The sequence below is a fragment of the Lathyrus oleraceus genome, chromosome 6 (genome assembly GCF_024323335.1).
Source record: "Lathyrus oleraceus cultivar Zhongwan6 chromosome 6, CAAS_Psat_ZW6_1.0, whole genome shotgun sequence".
NCBI classification, from domain to species: domain Eukaryota; kingdom Viridiplantae; phylum Streptophyta; class Magnoliopsida; order Fabales; family Fabaceae; genus Lathyrus; species Lathyrus oleraceus.
The window spans coordinates 362611816-362635997 of NC_066584.1; the positions used below are offsets into that span (position 1 = coordinate 362611816).

The window sequence follows — 24182 nt, forward strand, 5'->3', positions numbered from 1 at the left end:
CCTATCATATCTCTAATGCTTCATGCGCTTTCACATATCATTTTTGTATCACTTAGACTTATATTTCTATTATTATTATTTGTTAATTTATTTAATTAAATAATTAAATTGAATGAATGTTTATAATAATGATAAATATATCTTCTAATTTAAAATCCTTTGGTCCAACACCAAACGAATTTTTAAAACCCCTTAATTTTATTTATTTTATTATTATTGGTTTTTATTTGTTTATTTATTTAATTGTTAAAATTAATTAATTAATTAATAATAATAATAATAAATATAGATAAATAGTTAAGAGAGTATTTTCAAACATTTTCAAATCCTATTCTGTTTCAAGTGCAAATTAAAACCTAGATCAATATCGAGCATTTTATCCAAATTAAATTAAGATACTTAATTATACTTAAACACCATTTCATTTAGAGATGAAATGAGAGATGATCTTGAGCCATCGATTCCTCTCCTCAATTGCTTGGGCACGTGTTCCCTTACTCGATTAGTCAAACAATTGTCATCTCTTTTAAAAACTTATAATATGATCAAATCAAAATCATTTTCACAATAACTTAGATGAAAAAGGAAGTGGTTTGGAGCCTTATAGTCCCTTCCTCGAATACTTGGATACGAGTTGTTTTACTCTATCATTCGAGTGTTCGTCGTTTATCTAAAATATTAAGAACTATCTAAACCCTTTTGCAGTTAATGATGAAAAGGAAGATGATCTAGAGCCTTCGATTTCTCTCATCGATGGTTTGAATACAAGTTCTCTTACTCGACTATTCAAACAATCGTCATTCAACAAAACACTTAACCAATCAAACCCACTTTTTTCTCGCCCATGTACGATCGAAAACCTTTTCAAAAAGAGCATTATTCAGTTCATTCTAATGCACATACAAACTAGTGCTCAAGCCTCTATCAAGAGTAAACAAACCAATATTTAGCCCTTAGAATGCGACCTAAACGCTCGTTCATTAAAAAATACACCAACAAAATTGTAGCCTTGACTCCGAACTACGAAGCTTTGAGTTCCTCATTATACCCGAGGATACGTAGGAGCGAGACCCACAATCTTGTCAAACACCCTAATAAAACTATTTTTGCGACCCCTTTTCTTTTCTTTTTACACTTTTACTAATTCGAAGAAAACAATTAACATAAGCTAACATTCAACCGCAAGTTTAACTAAAAGGTTCCTGTTCCCGTTGAGTACATCATACGCGAGGAATGATAATACCTTCCCTTTACGTAATCGATTCCCGAACTCGAATTTGGTTGCGACGACCATCTTCCTTTTCTTTTAAGGTTTTATCGATATTTTCTCTTTTCTTTTTTCGAATAAATAAAGTTGGATGGCGGCTCTGTTTGAATTAGTTTTTCCGTGACCATCGCGAAAGATCGTATTTTTTGAGATGCGATAGTGGGTACGTAGACTTATAGTCAAAACTGTGACAAAATTTTATCTTTGAGGGATACTTTAATCAATGTTTTAATAAGAACTTTGAAGTGCGTCAAGTATCGAATGATCTAAATCAATACTAAGGCAGAACACGAATTGAAAACAAGTATCATACATGTATCTCTTAAATTTTTCTTGAGGACAAACAAACAATTATTTAGGTATGGAGATTTGATCAATGACATTATTTATCTTATTTTGATGTGTTTTAGTCTAAGTTTTTAAGTAGTTAAAACTTGTTTTTTTTTACATTTGTACTTCCGTATTTGTGAAAATTAAAAAGAAAAAAAAGTCAAATGCAGAAAGACTACTTAAGAGAAGAGTTTATGATACAAAAACTAAAATCTATTACGGCCATGCTCTAATGGTCATTATTGATTGTAAGCCAGACTGTAATGGTCATTATTGATCGTAATAGGAACCCCTACCTAAAAATAGAGGAAATTATTGTTTTCTCTTGTCGCAACATCACATTCTCCCTCCCAACATATTTAATTAAATAATTAAAAATGAAATAAAATATATAATATATATTTTTAAAATACAAATAACATTTGCTTGTCACTCTCATTACAATAAACATTTCACGTTTATTTCTTAGAAAGCATTTTCATTAACTATTTACCCAAAGTTCATTATATGAATATAGTACTATAATACAATGTCAATATAACACCGTTTTTTTCAAAATATTTCAAACGCACTCTTCCTTAGAAATATTCTATCATACAAATGAAAAAGTTAATGTAAAAATATTGCAAAAAAAATAGCGAGTAACAAATCCGTGCTATCACATGAATTTTCTTCTGAATTCATATTATATTTTATCAATTTTGAATTCATATTTTTGGATCGTTAATATTTAAGAATTCTAAGCATAAGCTAATATAATTCATTAATATGATTGATCTATCCAAACAATACATTAAAAAACAAAGATAATATAAATAAAATATTTAATAATACGTAGTTATTATAAACATCAAAGACAACATCTCAAAAAATATCTCTCAACTAAATCATAAAATCTTGAACTTTATCTTTACGGCAATACCAAAATTTGTAATTTCTTTTTCCATCTTACAATAATATGAAAAATTATATGAAATTTTATATTACTCTTTTTAATATACAAAGTACACTATCAAATTATGTTTCAATGATTTATAAATTTATCGAGTTTCATAACTAAGTATAAACTAAACTTTTTAAATGATTATAATAAGTTGATAAAAAAGGATATGCTTCCTTTTATTTAAATTGTTTAAAAAAAAGTGTGTTGAGAAAATCATTAAGAGCAATCTTACAGAGCACACCTCACCTAGATGAAACGGCATCGTATAAAAGAGAATAACACGGTTGAGCCTTTTTCAAAATTGAAAATCCATAGTGGAGCAACACTACACTACAACCGTTTTCGTTTCCCTCTTAAAATCAAATGGCGACAAGCAAAATGACGGTGGAGGAGCTACGGTCGGAGCTCAATCACCGGGGACTCACCACCACCGGAATCAAGCCTACTCTGGTTCGAACAAATCTCTGCTCTCTCCTATTTCATTCACTGTCTTTTCCTTTACTCACGTTTCCCTTCAGGTACGTAGGCTTGAAGCAGCGATTCGCAAAGAAACTAAGCTCTCGAAACCTAACGCCGATGCTTCTTCCTCTCTTGGAAAGAGACCTAGGGATTCTCTCGACGGCCATTCCGGTAAAATCATTTCTACTCGCTCTCGCCGTGGAGTTTCCAATAAACAAACACTAGAAACGATTCCAGAAGATTCACACATCGTTAAACAAGGTAACTTAAATGCTCCTTATTGAATTTTTTTATATAAAATTTATTGCTGTTCAAATGAAGTAGGTATACTCTTAATTCAATTTCATTTCTGGCTTTTTATCAGAGAAAAAGATAATAAAAGGACTGTAGGACACATATTATTCTACTAAATATAGAAACTTTCGATTTCTTACAAGTTGAAAAAAGTGTTATTCTCAACACAAAGTTTATACTTTTACCTATGTTAGCAAGACCCAGGTTTTATAAGTTTATCCTTCCCGAAAGAAAACTTATGGTTTCTTCACAATATTTATTTTAGCCAACAGAAAAAATGTAACATAATCACGTGTAATCATGTGTATGTTGGTAAAGAACTAATTAACACAATTGAAAATTTGGTAGAGGTAATATTGAGAGTCCCATATATATATGGGGAAAGTTGTAGTGTTTTGTATTGACATTGCAAAATAGAAGCAGGGAATCGTAGTGCTACTTGTTTTGTTATGGAGTATAGACATTTTATATTGTGTCTTCCCATTTTTCTCATTTGAAGTGTCACTTATGGATGCAGAGGAGGAGGCAGTAGAGGTGGAAAAGATAGTGACTGCAACCAAAAAGGGTGCGGCTGTTCTTGATCAGTGGCTTCCGGATCACATAAAAATGCAGTATCATGTTCTTGAACTGGCAAGTCTACTTGCATTGGAAATATTAACCTTGTCGAGTAGTCTTTTGTGTTGTTGTCAGTGATATATTGCTGAATTGATACCTTTTGTTCGGAGGGTGGCTACTCAGTGGGCCTTGGACTTGCATGGTGGTAACTTTTTGGTTACTATGCAGGGTGGTGAAATCTATGATGCTGTGTTGAACCAGACAAATGTTAGGGACAATAATAACAAGTTTTATGTCATTCAAGTTCTTGGTTAGCTCTCTCAATTCCTTCTCTCTGTATTGGTGATGTTATGATAAGATTTTAGAAGACTTTGATTTGTTGTTGCAGTTAACTAGTTATGGAACTGGTTTAGTGCTTCTTTTTGCATTTCTTATGTTATTACCCCTTATTTTTCGTTTTTGGAATATCAAATGACGGTTGGCAAATATGTTAGTTTATTAGTCATCCCTTAAGAAAGTTTGATCAGCCTCTTGTTACTCTAGTAGTTTTTCCATTCGAATTCGAATACTTTTTCTTACTTCCTAGGTCAAAATTTCTTGCAGAATCTGATGATGGTGGCAAGTTCCTTGTTTACAATAGATGGGGAAGAGTAGGTATAAAGGGCCAAGACAAGATACACGGCCCTTACACTTCACGTGAAAGTGCCATCCAGGAGTTTGAACAAAAGTTCTTAGCCAAAACGAAGAATGATTGGTGTGATAGGAATGATTTTGTTTCCCATCCAAAAAGTTATGTATGGCTGGAAATGGATTACAGCGGCAAGGAAAAAGAATCTACAGTGAGTTGTACTGACTCTGTTACCCTTGTAGCATTTTCCCTCTCTCTTTGTAATAAACTTGGTGTGCTCTTTACGACCAACTCTAGTCATTATCCCCTGACCATTGAGTTAGTTCAGTGTTTTCTTTTATCAAAAGGCACTTGTTCTTTTTTTAATAGGGTAGTAGACTTCTCTCATTTATTGTCAGTGGTAATTAATGTTATCTGCTCTTGTGGCTCTTCGTGGAAGGGAAGCAAAAGGAATGAACTATTTCAATCAGTCATTCTAATCACTTGCCAACTGCTTTTAGGTTACAGAAAGTCCTGGTCATGCTTTGAGAAAGCAGCCTCTGGAATCAAAACTTGAGCCACGTATTGCAAAATTTATATCCCTTGTTTGCAATTTGAGCATGATGAATCAGCAAATGATGGAAATAGGTTGGTTTTTACTTCTTTTATTTATTTGTTTATACATGATGAATCCCAGATCATATGTTCCCAAAGCATACGAGATATTCGCTTGAGTGCATTTGACTCCTTTGTGCATTATTTGGTTTGCAAAAGAAATAAAAAAGAAAGAAACAAGAGTGAAAAAATCAGAAAGAGAAAATGATGAGACGCTAAATGGATAAAATGTGTTGTTTGGATGGATATAATTAAGAAAGAACTTAAAGGGAAATTTTGTCTCCGCTTATTTACACGAATGGAAGAAAATAAGCAGTAAAATATAGAGAATTTATCAATAATACAATGCTCTCTTGTATTTTTTTACTACTAACCTTATAAACCATTATTTACTTACTTTGACTGGGGATATTTCTTTCAGGGTACAATGCAAACAAGTTGCCCCTAGGAAAACTTAGCAAATCAACAATTTTGAAGGTAAGCCAATAGGCATGTCAATTTTTTCTCTTTTGGCACATACTAAAATCCATCTTGTGCCTCTATCATGTTGTTGATGGAATCAGCACTCTTTACTAGCACTGGGCTTCTAAAGTAAATTATAGTTAAAGGAAATTCCATCATGTACCATCTTTGTAGGAGTCTGTTTGGATGTCTGGTGGGTTGTTATTGAGGCCTCACAGTGGCCAGATGGTATATTGTCCATCACCTATAAAAGTGGTGCATGGCAGAAGCCACCTAGGATTTGAACTATCTCTCATTCATGAAGTGCACTGAAACTGGACAATCATCGGGTTCTAAATGCATCAATAGCCCAAAGATTTAGTAAACTGAGAAGAAAATGGCTGCAAGAAATCGAAACACAATGAGGTAGGAATGATGAGTGGTGTGTTGTTGGAATTGCTTATCGACGATGGGAAGAGCTTGTGGTTTTTGAGAGAGAAAAGAAATAGGAGTGTTTGGTTGCTCTGATTGGTGATGCCCTTATGTGTGAGGAAGAACACAGTGGCAGCATGAAATATAGAAGCATAACATTTGAGTATATTAAGCTCGACGGATACTGAGATGAGTCTGATTGGAAGGTCCGGTGGGTTGTTGTTAATGCCTCAGAGTTAGTGACACAATGGTGTACCATGCACCACCTATAAAAGTGGTGCATGGTAGAAGCCACCTAGGATATGTGAATAATTTCTATTGTTAAAACCTGAAATGTTTATGTCTAGATCATGTTGCAAAAGTTTCTATGTGTGGTGACTTTTGTTTCAGTTCTTTGGGCACTCTGACAGCTTTTCAACTTGCCAGTTTTGCTTATCTTGTCCATTAAATAACCAATTTTGTTTCTCGGAATATATAGGGATACAATGTTCTTAAAAGACTTGCTGATGTGGTTGACAAATATGATAGGAAAGCTCTAGAGCAATTAAGCGGGTAAGAAATTTAGCTTGTTTTTCATTTTCCTCCATGTATTGTCCTCTTTCCCGTGGAAGTACCTGGCTTTTTTTCGCTTGCTTCAAAGAGCCATGTGCTCTACCCAGATTAGAATTCATTGGCTGTGAGTGTCATTTGTAGTTAATTTTTGCTTTGAAAAAATTGGATTGCCATATTTAATATTTGGTTATGAACTTGTTGCAGAGAGTTCTACAGTGTAATTCCTCATGACTTTGGATTTAAAAAAATGCGTAAGCTGTCTCTCTGTTTAATTTATCTTGTACACATGCTTAATAATACTTCTAAATCATGAATATATGTTCTAACTGTGATTATTATGCATTCTTTTTAAGAAGTGTACTCAATAACATGGAATATTAATAATGGCAGGTGAGTTTGTAATTGATACCCCTCAGAAGTTAAAACGCAAATTGGAAATGGTAATCCTTTTCTTTCCAGTTATATGTATTGACCAGGTTATTCTGGTTGCTCATAGAGTATAATTGTTTTCTTATTCTTTCATTTGTGACTCTGCTTAAATTTTAGCACTGGCAGCTTCCTCTTGCCACCCATATACCTCCAAAAATTTGCAAATTTTCCTAGAAATAGAACATGATTTTTAACCGTGTTTGTTTAACCATTGACACTATTTTGACTCCTACTCAATTATAGGTTGAAGCTCTTGCTGAAATTGAGGTTGCCACCAAGCTATTGAAAGATGATGCTGAAATGGAGGTACCCTTGTTTGAATTTTTTTTATATTAGATCTCAATATCTCTAAACTTTTTCCAGTCTTGTTCTATTTTGTATTATAGATGATTTCCTTTTGTCTTACAATATAGATGATTTCCTCATTAATAGAGCAGTAGAAAAGATACCCTTTATTATGATATCCATTTCCAATTCATTGTGGGTTTTATCCACGAGTATATGAGGAAGTTATGATACATTTCAGTTGTCACTAGCATCCCACCCAACTGTTGAATGAATAAACATTTTAGGGTGTTAGTTTAGTTTTTTTTTGTGTGTGTGAAATGAATGGACAGGTACACAATTAAACTCCCTAAATTAATTTATTTCTTTGCAAAGTATTTGTTTTACTTTTTCACCAATTTCCAATTTAGTATTGGAATTTATTCTCATGATAAATTATATAACAATTCGGTATATACAAGAAGTGCCCATTTGCTAATGACATTCGCTTGTCTACTAGTAAATGGATGGAGTGCGGTACTATTGTATTTGCACTAGTTATTTTCTTCAATTTTAAAAATTCACTGGCTTATTGATTAATATTTACATGAGTTATTTTTAAAATAAAATGCCACCCATTTTGGCAATTTTGGTTTCTGTACATTTTTTAGTCAGGAATTCTGCATTGCATGCACCCTCTAAGTTATTATTGTTGTTTTGGAATTGCTGTAGGGAGATCCCCTGTATGCTCATTATCAACGCCTTCACTGTGAACTAGTACCAGTTGATTTCAGTACTGACGAATTCTCCATGGTAAACAATTGTGCTGTTGTTTTAGTTTAATGTACATATTAATATTAAAGGCAGTTAAATATCATGTTTTTTTTTTAATGAAAAAAGTGATTTTTCTCATTTGATTGAAATATCATATAATTCTGTAAGCACGAAAAAGATAATGCAATTGCAAATTGTGGTAATTTAATCTGACCTGTTGCTGGCGTCTCAGTTATTAATCCTGACACCTGTTGCCCTCTTTTGATGTAAATTGTAATCAGATTGAAAATTATATGAAGAACACTCATGCAGAAACACATTCAAACTATACTGTAGAAATTGTCCAAATATTCAGAACATCGAAAGAAGGCGAGGCTGATCGCTTCAGGAAGGTTTGACTAACACATTACTGTCTCATGATCTATCTTGTTCAAATATATGATTTTGTGATTCAATTGTTGACATTTTGTATTTGAATGAATTGAGTTGCTCACTATTTGACATTGTTCAAACAGTTTTCTAATACAAAGAATAGGATGCTTTTGTGGCATGGTTCTCGGCTCACAAACTGGACTGGGATTTTATCTCAAGGTCATTCGTCCTCTCACTTTTTTGGCAATTTTCTTGTTTGCATGAGTAACGATGTGATAAAGCTTTGTGCGATAATATGAGTCTAAGATATATATGTACAACCATCAGGTTTGCGCATAGCTCCTCCAGAGGCACCTGTAACTGGCTACATGTTTGGCAAGGGGGTGTACTTTGCTGACATGTTCTCAAAAAGCGCAAATTATTGTTATCCTACTCCTACTTCTGCAGATGGGGTGCTCCTTTTATGTGAGGTTGTTTCTTATCTATTGTCTACTATTAAACATTGTCGTGTTGATGGTAATAGTTTTGCTTTAGGAATGAGGGTTGAAACTCCAAGCATGAATTTCTCGAATTGGTCTGTTATGTCAAACATTATTAAATAATTATAACTTCCCAATTTGTGGAATATTGCATTGGTTGTCATCCTATCTGGAATTTAATGTCAATATTATCTACAAGAAATCCTTTAGATTATGCTTGCAATATGTTAATTATTGATTGACATCTTCAGTAAGTTTTATTTATAAAAACTTGTTTGTTGTAACATATGTTAATATTGATTCACATCTTTAAGAATTATCATTTATATTTTCTATACTTTTAGGTTGCACTGGGTGAGATGGCTGAGCTTCTAACCGCAAAATATGATGCTGATAAATTGCCTAAAGGAAAACTAAGGTATGTAATCCAATTTCATAATTGTATACAATTTTATTTTTTCAGCAGGTGAATTTGTCTTGTAGGAATACTAAATATATTTTGATAAATTGATTCATGTCTTTCTGTAATCAAGTTCTTGTTCATAACTTTAAGCTGCACCAGTCAAGGTGTCATATAACATCAAACTGTGTGCATTATATGTTGGACTAGTTGAATTTATTTTTCTATGCAATCTGCAGCACAAAAGGAGTAGGAGCTACAGCTCCCGATTTTTCAAAAGCGCGGGAGCTTGATGACGGGCTCACTGTTCCCCTTGGGAAGCCCAAAAAGAATTCAGGCATTAAGGTATTTTTATTTCAACAAAAAAGTTCAGGCTTTTAAGTTTGTTGACGATGACGATGATTTATTACATGATAGCATAACTATTATCTATCGCTTTGTGTTGCAGGGTGATCTATTGTACAATGAATACATTGTTTATAACGTGGAGCAGATTAGGATGCGTTATGTGGTTAACGTTAAATTCAATTTTAGGAAAAGAAGTTAGCAGTGGGGCGTGGATTAAAATTTATGTATTATCAATTTATCTATGTATTATCAATTATCTAGTCCACCAAGCCAGATACGATGATGTTCTATGTAAATTATTTTGGCTGAAAAAAATGAAATAGTTTTGCACTGATAAAAAATATTGAAGCAAGAGTTAGTAATAGAAACTAGGATCAGGAATAATTAGAATATGGGATTAATATCAATAATGTTTTTTCTAATTAAGGTTCTTACTATAATAGGTGGTTATTCCCGTCTTTGTTGAGTGAGGGCACGCATGAATCTCAATTCTTAAGGTTCTAGAATATATTTTTCTAGAATTCTATGATATTCTTCTTGCAAATCCTCCTGAAATGAAATTGATGTTTTTAGGATGAGGCGTAGTTACTTTTCTCATTTTTCATCTCGCTCACACCTCTTGTTAGGACTCTAGGTCTTCCTCTAAAATTGTTGGAGATTTCAAACTTCATTTTGGGTGTGGACTCTCCTTAAAATCTCCTTAAGATTTTATATGTTCTTTGTCTCAAAATCTGATATTAATCCGGGTGAAGTCAATTCGTTATGAAATAAATTAAATACTCTAATGAATTAAAATTTTAAATTAAATAAATAAAAGGTCAAGCTAACAATCTTGACAACAACGTCAAAATCTTGTGTTGAATCATGTGCAAATATGCATAGGCAATTGTTACAATAGTAAAAAGTAATTGTGGTAAAAATGAGTTAAAATCTCGACTTGTGACATGCCATCTCTGATCAGGAGTAAATCTTGTGGTGATTGTATACAAAATGAGAATATGCAATGGTTCATTAAGATTATCATATATTTAATTTGTCATTAACATCATTACACTTCAATTAAAAATTGTTATATTTAGTCTTATTAAGATAGTTCAGTTGATAGTTATGTAGGAACATCAGATGTAAGGTATGAGTTCAAATCCGTGACACCTCACTTGTTCATCTCCCTATGTTGAAATATTGACATAAAAGTGCAACCTATTTACATAATTGTGAATTAGTTTTTATTTTCAGTTTTTTCAATATTTGTCCTAACAAATAAAAAGTGTAGCTACTTGTGTTTTTTCTTCTCTTTAGACTTTAGACGAAATGGACTTTCTCAACGACCATTCCACCAAAATCACAACTACTCGCACTCTCTACGGAATTTCCAACAAATAATTACTCGAAACGATTGCTCAAGGTAGGCTGAATGCTCTTAATCTCTTTTGTTGCACTTCAAATATAGTCAGTATAATATTCTTAGTTCAATCTCATTCCTGGCTCTTTCTCAGGAAAAATGGGGAATATGATAGTTGAGTTAGGTCCAACTACATACATTTCTTAACAGAAATCTACAACACTTGAAGACATAGTGCTATCCACAAATTTGAACAAAAGTTGAAGAATGCTGGTACCAGTTGAATTCAGTACTGCTGTTGTTTTAGTTTTCGTATAAGATAAAAGGCAGTTAAATACCATGCTGATTTTTGTATGGAAAAGTGAAATCTAAGTGGCGAAGAATACCATGATTTTGTACGACAGTTTTGTATTACAAAGAATACCATGATTTTGTGGCATGGTTCTTGGCGCACAAACTGGACTAGAGTTTTATCTCAAGGCCATTCTTATTATGTAGTTTCTTGTTTGATTGAGTGTACGTTGTTTATATCAAAGTAGTAAAATTATCATTCCACCGCAACTAGTATGGTTAGTGACGGATTCTTTTCTATCTGATTGATTAGTTAAAAAAGAGTGAATTTCCTTTGGTATAGTTATTTTGAATGTTTACGATTTTAATATTGTCTCTAATACTCCGGTAAACATTATTGCATTGCTAATAGATTTTAGACCCGCTTAAGAAATGGAGATTGAAACTCCAATCATGAATTTCTCCAATTGGTTAGTAATGTCAAACATTATTAGATAAATTTAACTACTCAAGTTGTGGAATTTTGCATTGTTTATCGTCTTATATCTATCTATCATCATTATCTAGCTCGCAAGTCAAAAAAACATCGACGATCTGTGTACATTATTTTTACTGAGAGAAAAATGAAATGGTTTCAAATGAAGCGATGGCACGGGCATCACGATGCCCTCAAATTATAGTTTCGCTAACCAGTCTATGTTGTAATTTGTTCCATATCCATATCCGTAACCTTTGGTTTTGTTTGAAGTTCCAAATTGGATCTCAAATACAAACATAGCAAATGGCGTGCGTTTAATATTCAGTTTGATGCAAAAACCTTAAACAACTGTCATTTTAAAACGGAGATAGTCCTGAACAAACTCAGGATCTGGGATTGATGAAATGTTAAAAAGAGAATAGATAGTTTCCCAAATTTAAGTAGCAATGAATTGGCTTTATGTTGTGTAGTATTGCTGTTCCTTTCTGTGAAGCATAGTCAAAGAGATCCATCAAGTGCTGTAGAAATTTAGCTAGCAGGGAGCATGATTGAGTTTCAAAAGCCTTTTGAATAGTAAGCTGTGTCTGACCAAATAAAGCATTTACCACATACACTCACACGCCAATATTAATGTCTTCATACATTAGATTTCATAATGACCTCATCCAGAATCTATGTTCTAAGAGTAACACCATACCCATTTTTACATTTTCACTCCATCTTTAATACTACTACATGATGACACTAAAAAAAAATCAAACTTTTCAACATGGGCTTTTCTTTTATCAACCCTTGAATGCATGTGACATTAATGTTTGTCAAAATTTAGGAAGTTACTGTGATAAATTTGAGTTTGAAACCATGGTGCATAATTCAAATGGACATGGAGTGAAGAATAGGGTAAGGAGTAATGATGGGGTGGTGCATAAGTATGACCTATGTTGAAACTCAACTAGGGGATTTGAACCATTGCTGCACGTTACATTACACCTTCTCTCTCACATGCTATTCACTACACTTTCTAATGTTTCATTATACTCATTCTCATTATGGCCAAAACAACATTGTTTGTACGAATACCCTCTTCTTCATTTTAGATGGTTTTTCTCTTACCTTAATACTATATCCTTTACCATGTGGTCAAGGTTATGATTACAAGGTTACAACTTTTATGAGTCACACTACTTATAAGTCGTGTATTATCTAAAACCTTATAAACAAGTTTTGTAAATGTTTAATTAGCCCCGGTTTTAATTTTAAGGGCTTCGATAAAGATTTGATATTTAAAAGCATGAATATTTGAGCTTAAAATTTTGATTAGACCGTCTAGATATGTTGATTACGTGTATTTAATAAGATAATTGATATTATGAGATTGAGATTTAATGAGGTTAAATTTTTTTAAAATTCATATGATAATATAGTTAGGGGTGGCCAACGGGTATGCCCATCCGGTTTAGACCCGTCTCGCAAAAGTCCGCAAAAAAAATAGGACGGGGCGGATATAGTTGAGGATGTGAGTTAAAATCTAGGCTCGTCCCATAAAAAAGTGAGGCGGGACGGGGAAAGTCTACGGACACTGTATTTTTTAAAGCCTAAAAACACAATTTTTTTTTGTAAATATCCGTAAAAATCCACGGAAAAAACGGGATGGAGTGGGACAGACACATTAGAGGGTGATGACCTAAACTCTTGACCCTCTCCGCACTAAAGTGAGAGCAAAACGGGCATGTCCAACGGATCAGACTCGTTTTGCCACCCCTAAATATAGCTAATGCATCGATGATTATTCAAACACTTTTCAAACATGTAATTTTAATGAATCGGTCACCAATATTCCAAATATGTGAATATAGATTCTTCAAGATGCATATCATCCATACATGCATGCAACATTTGAATGTATTAGTTGATATTATACAAAATGCTCTCAGTCTCATAAAAAAATTCATAAAATTTTATGTCTTCTAAAATAAATGATTCATTTGATTATTTTATATAGATCGTAAAATATAAAGTAAAGTAAAGGAGTATTTATCTAAATTATTTTGATCAAATATTAATCTATTCACTATTACCATAAGTGTAAATTAGAAGATTTTGATTTGAGAGTAATAAAATTAATATTAATTAAAAGATATAATTGAAATAAAATATTACAATTAAAAATTAATTACAAATAAACAGGAGGGAGCAATTCATTTCACTCAAAAAATAAAAATAAACATATAAACAATTTTACCAAATTATATATATTTTTTAAAGTTATTGATTTATAAATATTAACAATTTATTTATATTCATTTAACTTAATTAATATATACCAATTGAACTAAGTCGCATATCTAATTTTTTTAATTATTGATTGAGTCTTTTTATAAATATAAAGTCGAAAGTAATACTTTAAAAGTAATGCACACGTTATTATTATATGATAATTAAAAATAAATAATTAACATTATATTTAAAATAAAATAAATTATTATATTTAAAAAATTGTGCAAATATTAAAAGACAAAATATTTATTATGAAATGAAACATGTATGCAAGTGGTGGGTTGGCATTAAATTGGTAGTAGCTGAAATTCATGTTTTCTTAACTGAGAGACATTTTCTTACAAGGAGACAATACCCATAACTTCTAAGACAGTGTTTAGGTAATTAATTAATGTAAGTTTGAAAAAATTGTAATCTACTAGCTTGTGGTAAAAGTAAAACATTAAAAACTTTAGGAAGATAGTAGTAAAAGGTAAGAAGCTATAAGTTATAGGGAATCATATCACTTCCAAAGTTTTCTCTAAAATTCACACACATGCCATACTCAAAAACTTGCACACAACACGCAAACCCTATGTCCACTCATACACATTATTATTCTTTCTTCTTTTTCTCTCAATTGTTTCAATCTTATATGTGGGACCCAAAATTATTCATCCAATGGTTGGGATTCAAACATAGGCTCCACTGAACCTCAAATGAACAAAGGGGTTGGTCACTTTTTTTATGAAATTAAGGCAGACAACACTCAAATTGGGTTCTCTTAGATTAGTATTTCTTATTTGAATTTTTGTGTATACTAGTACTTGCACCATGGCATGACATGAATTACTAGAATTAAGGTTGTACTAGTACAATAATATATCACATATTTCATCATTTTATATAAATTTAAAAAATAATTAATTTAAGAGAAATAGAATACTAAAGAGTTTCACTTAACGTGGTAAAACGGACCGTCAGCCCCGTCCAGTATTGTCAGGTTGATCAAGTTTACCAACATCTTTTATGAGACGGATGAAGATTTTAGACCTTCACTATCTAATTTTTTCCGGTATATTATTTTTTAAACTTTTACGGATTTAAACATTAACATGAACTTTTGTGTTTTTTAACGTTAAAGATGTTGTGTTTATTGGTCCTTCCAATTCCATCCTATTTTTTCGTGACAAACCAAAATTTTAGATTTGTACCTTTGACAATGTTCATTCCATTTTCTTAGAGCTTTGGGAGACAATTCTAAGTGGGACGGGCATGCATATTTACCACTCTTATTAGTGCCCATCACAATTAAATATGTGTAATAACAATTGGACTCATTCATAAATGATACTAGCAAAAATATTCACAACGATATAGAATAAAAACCTACAAAATATATATGATCACATACACAATTAATTACACGTTAAAATAAACAAATATGAATGTGAGTATTTATACTTTAGTATTCATCCTATCCCATGACGCATAATATAAATTTATCTATTATAATTTATATTATTATATAAAAGTGTATATGCATGTTAAAAATCCCTATCGAATAATATATGACATGAACATATCTTTATAAGTGGGGTAATCATCATCCTATAAGTCGGTTTTGAATGATTGAGTTAGACCCAACCATATTTCTTAACAAATTCTATTAATTTTTAAAAATATATTAATATTAATATAAATGGACATTATTTCATAATTCAACAATTTTTTTCTTAAAATTTCTTTAATATTGTTAAAAGTTAAAAGTGATTGATATTTTATAATTAAATGATATATTTATTTTTAATAGAAGTGAGGGCCTAAGCCTAGAAAAACTATAACGAAATTAATGGGGGATAGAATTTCCAAACAAATAAACACTCTTAAAAAATGCACATAAAACTCGACTACAAACTTTCATCACTAACTAAAACATCAACATATATATGTTTGGCTTCCCAATAAATATGTGGAATCCTAACATCAATATTTAGATGTAATAACGTTTTGATTTTAGTGATCAAATATCTTGTTATACTATTACTCTTAATAATTTTTAAAAGACTATTCCAAGTCCAAACTTAATATCTGTTTATTTATTTAGTTTTTATTATTCACGACACTCATTGCTTCTGCCCACACTCATTGCTTCTGCCACAATACTATATCTTATGTCATTGTCTCTCTTAAGTTGCTACCTATAAATACTGAGCCTTTCCCTTGCTTTCTTCAACTCAACTTCATCAAACACAAACCTCACTCTCAACTTCTACAACACTTTCATCAAACACAAACCTCACTCTCAACTTCTACAACACTTTCATCAAACACAAACCTCACTCTCAACTTCATCACTTCATTGGATGAGAAGCTCTTGATGGAGAAGCAGGGCACGTGCAAATCTTCATCTCATTCATTCCGTCAATGCATAAGAATATTTTGCACGTGCTGTCCTTCTCCAACACGACTTCCTCACCCTTACTTCTCTCTTACTCACTCACTTAATTACTTGGTATTTTAAGCCTTATAATTCTCTACTATAATGTTTCTAATTTGCATCATGAACTCTTCTTAAGCTATTTATAATGTAATATCAACACATAAGTCTCTTTTTTTTGTTACTGCTGAATTTGTTTTTCTAGGTTGAAATTGAAACAAAGGAAAGGACATTATTGTACCTGACAGTGTAAAAGCACTCACTTTCAGAATCTGAGGACAATTGGGTTGTTGTTTTGGAGGGTTAGACTGAAGTGAAGTTAAGTGAGACACGCAAGAAAAAGAAAAACAGACAAGATCCTTAGGATGTAAAACAGAAATGTTGTAATGTAATCCAAAAGGATCAAACATGTCACAAACTTAGTACCACGGCTTTCTTGTCCGAATGCTCACTATATTTTACTCCTCACGTCAAAATCTATCTTATGTTAACAAATAAAGTACTAGTGTCTAGTAGTATTATCTTTTCTTTTTTACTTAAACTATCCATTATACAAAACTACTGTGCAAATTGAGTTCAAGTTATTATTACAGAAATTTTTGAGAAACTGAGGTGGGGTTACGTGAGTTTATATATATATATTTTGTTATTTTACATAAATGTTTGACAAAATATATATTGATAGTAGAACTTTAAACCGAGAAAGAAACCATCTTAAAGTAAGTTTGATTTATTTTTAAGAATATGAAAAAGTAATTTCAGAGATGTATAATTGATTCTGAAATAATTTTGAAATTTATGATTTTTTTAAAAATAAAATTGATTATACTTGAAATTATAATTTATAATTTTTGAGTTTAAAAATAATTTAAAATTTGTTATTCAATTTCGTTTTACATAAAAATTCAAATCACTTACATTTAGAATATGTTTGAAAATAGTATCAATATGTAAGTACAACCAAAAGTTAAAACCAGTGCTTCACATTCGCTTCATGTTGAATTTCTTTCATGGATTTAGCAAGTATATTCTTAGATACATTTTTGAGGGTTTCTAAGGAAGAAGAGAAGAAGGGAAGACTTTGAGGGATGAGACTAAGGGTGCGATGGATCTCCTAAAAAATAAGGGATTGAACATCAGAATTCTAATTATCTTGTGTTTGATTTAAAAAATATTTATGGAATAAGACAAAAATCAGGATTAAAGATTAAAAAAATTGAAATTTTTGTCCTAGTTAAATTAGTGGACAATTTTTTATTTATAGTACAAGTTAATTAAAGTACAAAAATACCTTTTCATTTTCCATTAAAACTATATTTTCTTTTCCTCTCAGTATCCTCTATTAATATTTAAATATAAAAATATGCAAAAATATCTTCTAGTATAAATTATTTAAAATACAAAATTTCTTTTTTATTTCTTATAAAAAATATATTCTCTCTCATCCTCCTCTATTAATATTTTAAATAAGAAATTTTTTTTCGCTAATACAAGTTATTTAAAATACAAAAATATTATTTTGTTTTGTATTAAAAAATACTGTCTTGTTTATTAATATTTATGAAATTTTTTAATTTATATATATAATATATATATATATATATATATATATATATATATATATCGTATATATATATATATATATATATATATATATATATATATATATACCTTCGGTTACACAATATTATAACTTCCATATTTCCACTATAGTCATATCATACTTTTACGTGCATGTTCCAGCATCAATATTTTTCAATAAAAATAAACGTGTGTCTCTTCACATTTATTGCTATTTAAAAATTGAACGTATAATAATACAGTTGTCTCATTCAACAATGGTTATATGTTCCACATTTCACTACGGCTAAAGTTTGCAACCGTTGTGAAACTATTTCCCACAAAATTAAAACATAACAGGTCATTCATTTCATTCATAACACACAAGGGTGCCCTAGCGAACGAGACGACATCAATAGCGAAATCTTCACCATTTTTATTCATTTCTAGAAACGAATATCATTTCTGGAAACGAAATCGTCATCCTCTCAGATTCATTGTACGTTACCATTCTCTCTCTCTCTCTGACGCTTCTGAATGTTTATGTTATTTGCTAAGGTTATTTATCATTCTCTCTCTGATGCTTCTGGATATTTATGTTCTTCGCTAGGGTTACTGGTTTATTTTTTTTAACAGATAAATGATATTAGGATATTGTGTGTATTGACATTGTCATGTGTATTGTTCATGTTTTATTCAGAATTTGTGAATATGCTTTAGGTTTTAGTGTTTGATATGCATATGCATATAATTATATTAGGATGTTGTGTGTGTAGCATTAGCGTGCCATCCACATTCGTCTTTTGATATAAATTTTAGAATTTGGTATGGATCGTAAATGGATGAAAGTTGGTAGATTATGTCTGGTGTATGAGAAATGAGTTCTTGAATTCCTTGAATTCGCCAAATAAAATGTTCCCGAAAAATAATGGTATCTTTTATTGTCCTTGTGTTGTTTATGAGAATATCAAAAAAATGGTCAAAGAAAGAAATATTACATCACCTATTGTAATGGAATATATCAAAATTATACAACATGGAAGTGACATGGAGAAGTGGATAATAATCGAAATGTGACGTTGCGAGTGGATGAAGATGATGAAGATATGCATGATCGACTAGAAGATATGATTCATGATATTGGAGAATCGTCTTATATGAAAGCTCATATTTATGATACTTTATGTAGTGACAAAGATGTGCTTTTATATAAGGGGTGCACCAGTTTTATACGATTGTCTGCGTTGTAAGAATTGTTTAATCTGAAGGCAAAATGTGGGTGGTCAAATACAAGTTTCACAAAATTGCTTGATTTGTTGAAACAAATGCTACCAGAAGATAACAATTTATCTGATCGTTGTTATTAGGCCAAGAAGATATTGTGTCCAATGGGTTTGGAGTATGTCAAAATACATGCATTCCCTAATGATTGCGTATTATACTGGAAAGAATATAAAAATTTGGATCGATATCCAGAATGTGGTGAGTCACGCTACAAGTTAAACAACAACAATGGTGATGACAATGATAGTGTTAGTAAGAAGTGTCCTCTTGATAAAATGTTATGGTACTTGCAAATAATTTCAAGGTTAAAGAGACTTTTTACTAATGCAAATGATGCAAAGAAGATTAGATGACATGCAGATGAAAGAAAATATGATGGAAACATTCACCATGTAGCTGATTGTTTACAATGGAAGAAAATTGATTAATTGTTTCTGGATTTTGGCCTTAAGCCAATAAACCTTAGGCTTGGGCTTCCCATAGATGGAATGATCCCCTTTGATAATCTGAGTACTAACCATTCTTCGTGGCATGTTCTTATCACGATTTACCGCATATCTCCTTGGTTGTGCATGAAGCGCAAGTATATGATGTTAAGTATGATGATTTATGGATCAAGACAACCTGGAAACTGAAGGAGAATTGCCATCCAAGGCGCAGCGGAATTTAAAAATTTCTCCATTTAGTGATCCTTACAAATGGGCATGATCAATGATAGAATCGTTACCTCTTGTGGCGATCACGAACGTTGAACGATGACAACGTCTCTACTCAGTCCACACGAATAGATTCCTTCAATCTCAGTGCTAGCTGCTACGAATGAAGGCTTTGAGTGAGAGAGAGAGAGAGAGAGAGGGAAACAAAATTCCAATTAGAGTTCACTTGAGTTGAGTCTGACTGACAATGCTTCTACCCAAGGGTTCTATTTATTGAACCACTTGTGTGGGCTTCAAGCTAAAAAGCCCACTTAAGTGTATTTTGGCCAATATCTTATAATATGTGATCGCTCGACTGTGTGAGTCGAGAATGGGGTACAAACTGCAAGTGCACAGTTCTATCGCGTAGTTTTAAAAGATATCGATCCCACAGGGACTTATGAATCGATATACCGTTATCTAAGGTTACTTCGTAAAGCTAAGGTGAATAATGGTTGATTGTTTGGGGGCAAAGCTAAAAACTAAACTAAGATCTAGATTAAATATTAATAAAGCGGATATCGGTATGTAGTTCGTCGTAATTAGGGAATCAATTCTTTGTCGGTTTCTCGGTTTTAAAATAAATCGTTTCAGTTAACTTTATTGATTAAAGGTTTTATCTCAAACTCTCGCTCTGTTGAATAAACCATGATTTTATGTTAATGTAGCTGTCACTTATAATTAAGTCAAAAACCATTTTTTGAAAGCAATAAAGTTGCAGAAACTCTTTTTAAGAAAACACTGACCGTTTTAAACACCCTTATCTCAAACTCTCGCTCTGTTGACTTAGGTTATACAATTAAACCCGAATGCTTAACTCTCGTCCTCACATTCAATCTTTAAAAATACTTTTTGGAAAAGGTCAGAATTTAATTAACTCTAAAACTTGCTCTCGCCCTGATCTAAAATTAATGCCTAATTTACACTGTCCAGTTAAAACCTCAAACTCTCGCTCTATTGATTTTAACTTCTTTATGTCTTTTACTTTTGTAAAAAATCTTGTTATTAAACCTGTAAATTGAGACCGTAAAAAGATTGATTTTAATTTTAAATTTAATTAGACCGACTTAGTCTTGATCCCTTATTCCGCTTACTTTACATACCGATATCTAGGCGAATTAGCTAGACATGCTAAACAAACAAAAATACATATCATGCATAAACAGACTCATCCCAGGCAGATAATATAAATAAATAATAAAACAAAGTATTAAATAATGATTAAAGAACCTGAATGCGTTAAACAATAGTCTTGAACACTCCACCACAAGCCGGTAGAATTTGTTCTTGGATTCTTCAATTAAACAACAAATTAAAACGAAGGAAATAAAAACTAGATTCTAACGTAAGGTTAGATCCGGTAAAAGTTGCACAATAGTTTCCGGTGTAGAAACTATTGTGCGAAAAGAATTAATTAAATGCTAAAAAGGAAAGTATAAATTGCAAGGGAAATAGTGTAGAACTTGTAAAAAATAAATAAAGAAACAATACTGAAATTGCTGGAAAAGAAAATAAGCAAAAGCGAAAAGCGGCAAAGGAAAAAATTGGAAAAGCTTCGGAACCACTTTTGGTTTTAAAAGTGGCTATTTATATTGGTGCCATTAAGTAACTGCCTGCTGCCAAAAGGTCTTCAACGTGGCTAATTGCGTGGCGTGGATATAGGGCCCAACACTCCTCAACGTCTCTTCAAGTCTCTGAGGCGTTACTTGCGCCCAAAAAGTAGGGGAATTGTGTGACGTTCGTCACACCATGTGTGACGTTCGTCACAAGGCTGTTTTGCGTGACGCTCGTCACGCACTCTGTGACGTCCGTCACAGGCACAACATTTGTGTCTTGCGCTTTGGGCTGGGCTTTGGCATTTGGTTCTTTTTCTCTCCTTTTTGCACCTCCTTTTCTTTCATTTTTACTTGTGCTTCAAAATAAACCACCTGAGACAAATAGGAAGAAAATACCACGTAATATCTTATAAAATGAAGTGAACTGAAATAAATAGTCATAGAATTTAATGGAATTAAGTCCTAAAATATGATATAATTTCGTGTTATCAAATTCCCCCATACTTAGATCTTTGCTTGTCCTCAAGCAAAATTCAGTATAGAACTCGTTTTAAAAATTTAGCCAGATGAAATTTCAAAACACACATCAATTCGTAATAGGTTGCAAGTGGATTTTGTTTAGAAGCAACTTGAGTTAAATCTTGATATCAACAACCACCGTCACAACCTAGACAACCCCACCTTATGCAGATCAGTTCAAGTACACTATGATAGCTATCCTAGTTCCTTTACTCTTATTTCACCCGTTTTCATTCTAGCGAAATCACATTAAGCCCTTTATCTTTTCGCGCACATAGTGGAGTAACCGGTTAGTGATTATGATTCCCTTTTAGCTGGAAGTTCTGGTACATAAGTCGGATAACTTCGTTATTCAGTCCATTGCAAATTGCGGGGGATCGAACCGTAGTCCGCCCTACCAAGTTCAGTACCAGATACCTACTGAACCAACTCATAATGGATCTTTCATATTGTGTTTTTATATGATCTGCAACCTTTAGATTAAATGATCTGGTAAGGATCACCTAATTTAATTAGTGCATTTCCTGATATATTTATATATATATATATTATATATATATATATATATATATATATATATATATATATATATATATATTATATATATATATATATATATATATATATATTTTTTTTTTCGTTACTTTGGGAATCATCCACTTATATTCATCGGCTCTCCACGTAGTTTGCTATTAAGATGGTGCTGACTTCTCGTATAAACTACTTGGGGTTACTATAAAACTAAAAGTTCAAGGAATTGGTATAATAGGTGCTTATCCTGATCTAACGTGTTGGGTTCGTTTAGAGTGTTTGGCGGTAGTAGTCTTTGTCCTGATTCGACTCAAGATCGATAAGATGAGCAACCTTTATACTTACTGGGTGTTGAGTTTTTGTTGTGTGGCTCATGAAAGTTTGAGGGAATAGATAATAGAAATTTATTCACACTCGGGACTTAACTTAAAATAATAGATTTTTTTTTTTTTTAATAGATAATAATAAAATAATGGAGGGAAAGGTACATACTTGAAAAATGAAAATAGAAAGAACATGGTTTCCCCCCCATACTTAAACTAAACATTGTCCCCAATGTTTTAAGGGAATGAAATACAATATGGAAAGGAAAAAAAAACTACAACTAAGGTTGTCTTCCGCCTCTGGTTCTTGGACCTGGTGATCTCTGATGTAAGTCTAAGTTGTCGAACCTGCTGAACAACTCAGTAAACCGCTGGTCGGTTATGGCATTCCTAGCATCCTGTTGTTGTTGCATTTGATGCATTATCTGCATCATCTCGACATTCTGTGCCTGCATACCATCAATAGCATCCATGATGTCGTCGTTGGTTGCAGGCCTTCTTCGTCGACGACGTTGGGAGGATGGGCCAGTTGCATTGCCGGAAGGGTTGAGCGGGACTGACTGTTGTGTAGGCGGATGATCACCTTGCTCCATTGCTTCAAACTCGTCTGTGTGCGGGTTTGTTTGTGAAGGCTCGGTGGCTTCGGGAGCGTTTAGATCATAGAGGTGGCGGTCGGGGTTTGTGACATCAGTTAGGGCGATATTTGGTAGAACAACGCTTGGGACTGCCTGGTTGTTCACCATAAGGTAATATCCTCCGCCTACTCTGTTCTTAATCAGGCGGCTGGATCGACAGTAGCTGATATCCATAGATAGGGGAGGTAGAGATTCTAAAGTTTGGAGTTTATCCCCTAGGTTTAGGCCAAGTGCTATGGTGGTGATTAATCCGCCAATTATAAAAGGTTGCCGGCCTCTAGCACATAAGGTGCGGATATGATGAAATAGAAAGGAGGCGGCGTTTACCTGAGTATCTGGTTCGAAGACGCACTGGAGGAAGAATAGCTCCTTTGAGTTGACCTTGCTGTTGTTTGGTCTTCCAAAAACTGTGTTTTGCAAGATGCGGATAAAGTACCGGATAGTGGGGTTATGTATATGGGAAAGAAGGAGCTCTTCCCAGTTGTAGGTATTTATACCGGAAATTTTCTTGAAAAGGCCGAAAACGTCAACTGTGTTCCAGTTTGAGTTTGGAGGGATTCTGGGGTGTAGCAGACCTTCTATGGGAAATTGTAGCATGGTACTCAATTGGTTTTGGGTTAAGGAGTACTCGGTGTTAAACATACGGAAGGTTGCAGTACCGGTTAAAAATTCGTCTTCACCGGCGGGAGTGGTGTAGTCGTATGAACTTAA

At 32.5% G+C, this 24182-nt stretch overlaps 1 protein-coding gene and 1 long non-coding RNA gene across 2 annotated transcripts; both read left to right on the plus strand.

Annotated features, from left to right (window-relative positions):
* The first annotated feature begins 2790 nt into the window (after positions 1 to 2790).
* Positions 2791 to 9945, plus strand: LOC127092223 (poly [ADP-ribose] polymerase 2). The gene is made up of 18 exons (XM_051031072.1): positions 2791 to 2990; positions 3059 to 3260; positions 3811 to 3923; positions 4077 to 4158; positions 4452 to 4687; positions 4977 to 5103; positions 5492 to 5547; positions 6422 to 6495; positions 6700 to 6746; positions 6886 to 6935; positions 7168 to 7230; positions 7921 to 8001; positions 8244 to 8354; positions 8478 to 8553; positions 8662 to 8804; positions 9158 to 9231; positions 9453 to 9558; positions 9662 to 9945. Exons 1-18 carry the CDS (start codon positions 2904 to 2906, stop codon positions 9758 to 9760), a joined length of 1827 nt encoding a protein of 608 aa, XP_050887029.1. The 5' UTR covers positions 2791 to 2903; the 3' UTR covers positions 9761 to 9945.
* A 776-nt stretch (positions 9946 to 10721) lies between these two features.
* LOC127092224 (uncharacterized) lies at positions 10722 to 11301 on the plus strand. The gene is made up of 2 exons (XR_007792134.1): positions 10722 to 10966; positions 11058 to 11301. It is a non-coding gene; the product is annotated as an uncharacterized LOC127092224 (long non-coding RNA).
* Positions 11302 to 24182: the final 12881 nt, after the last annotated feature.

Coding starts and splice junctions, on each gene's coding strand:
- LOC127092223 (XM_051031072.1), top strand. CDS start 2,904: ATGGCGACAAGCAAAATGACGGTGGAGGAGCTACGGTCGGAGCTCAAT. Junction 8,355..8,477: donor AGGCTGATCGCTTCAGGAAG/GTTTGACTAACA, acceptor TTGTTCAAACAG/TTTTCTAATACAAAGAATAG. Junction 8,805..9,157: donor GGGTGCTCCTTTTATGTGAG/GTTGTTTCTTAT, acceptor CTATACTTTTAG/GTTGCACTGGGTGAGATGGC.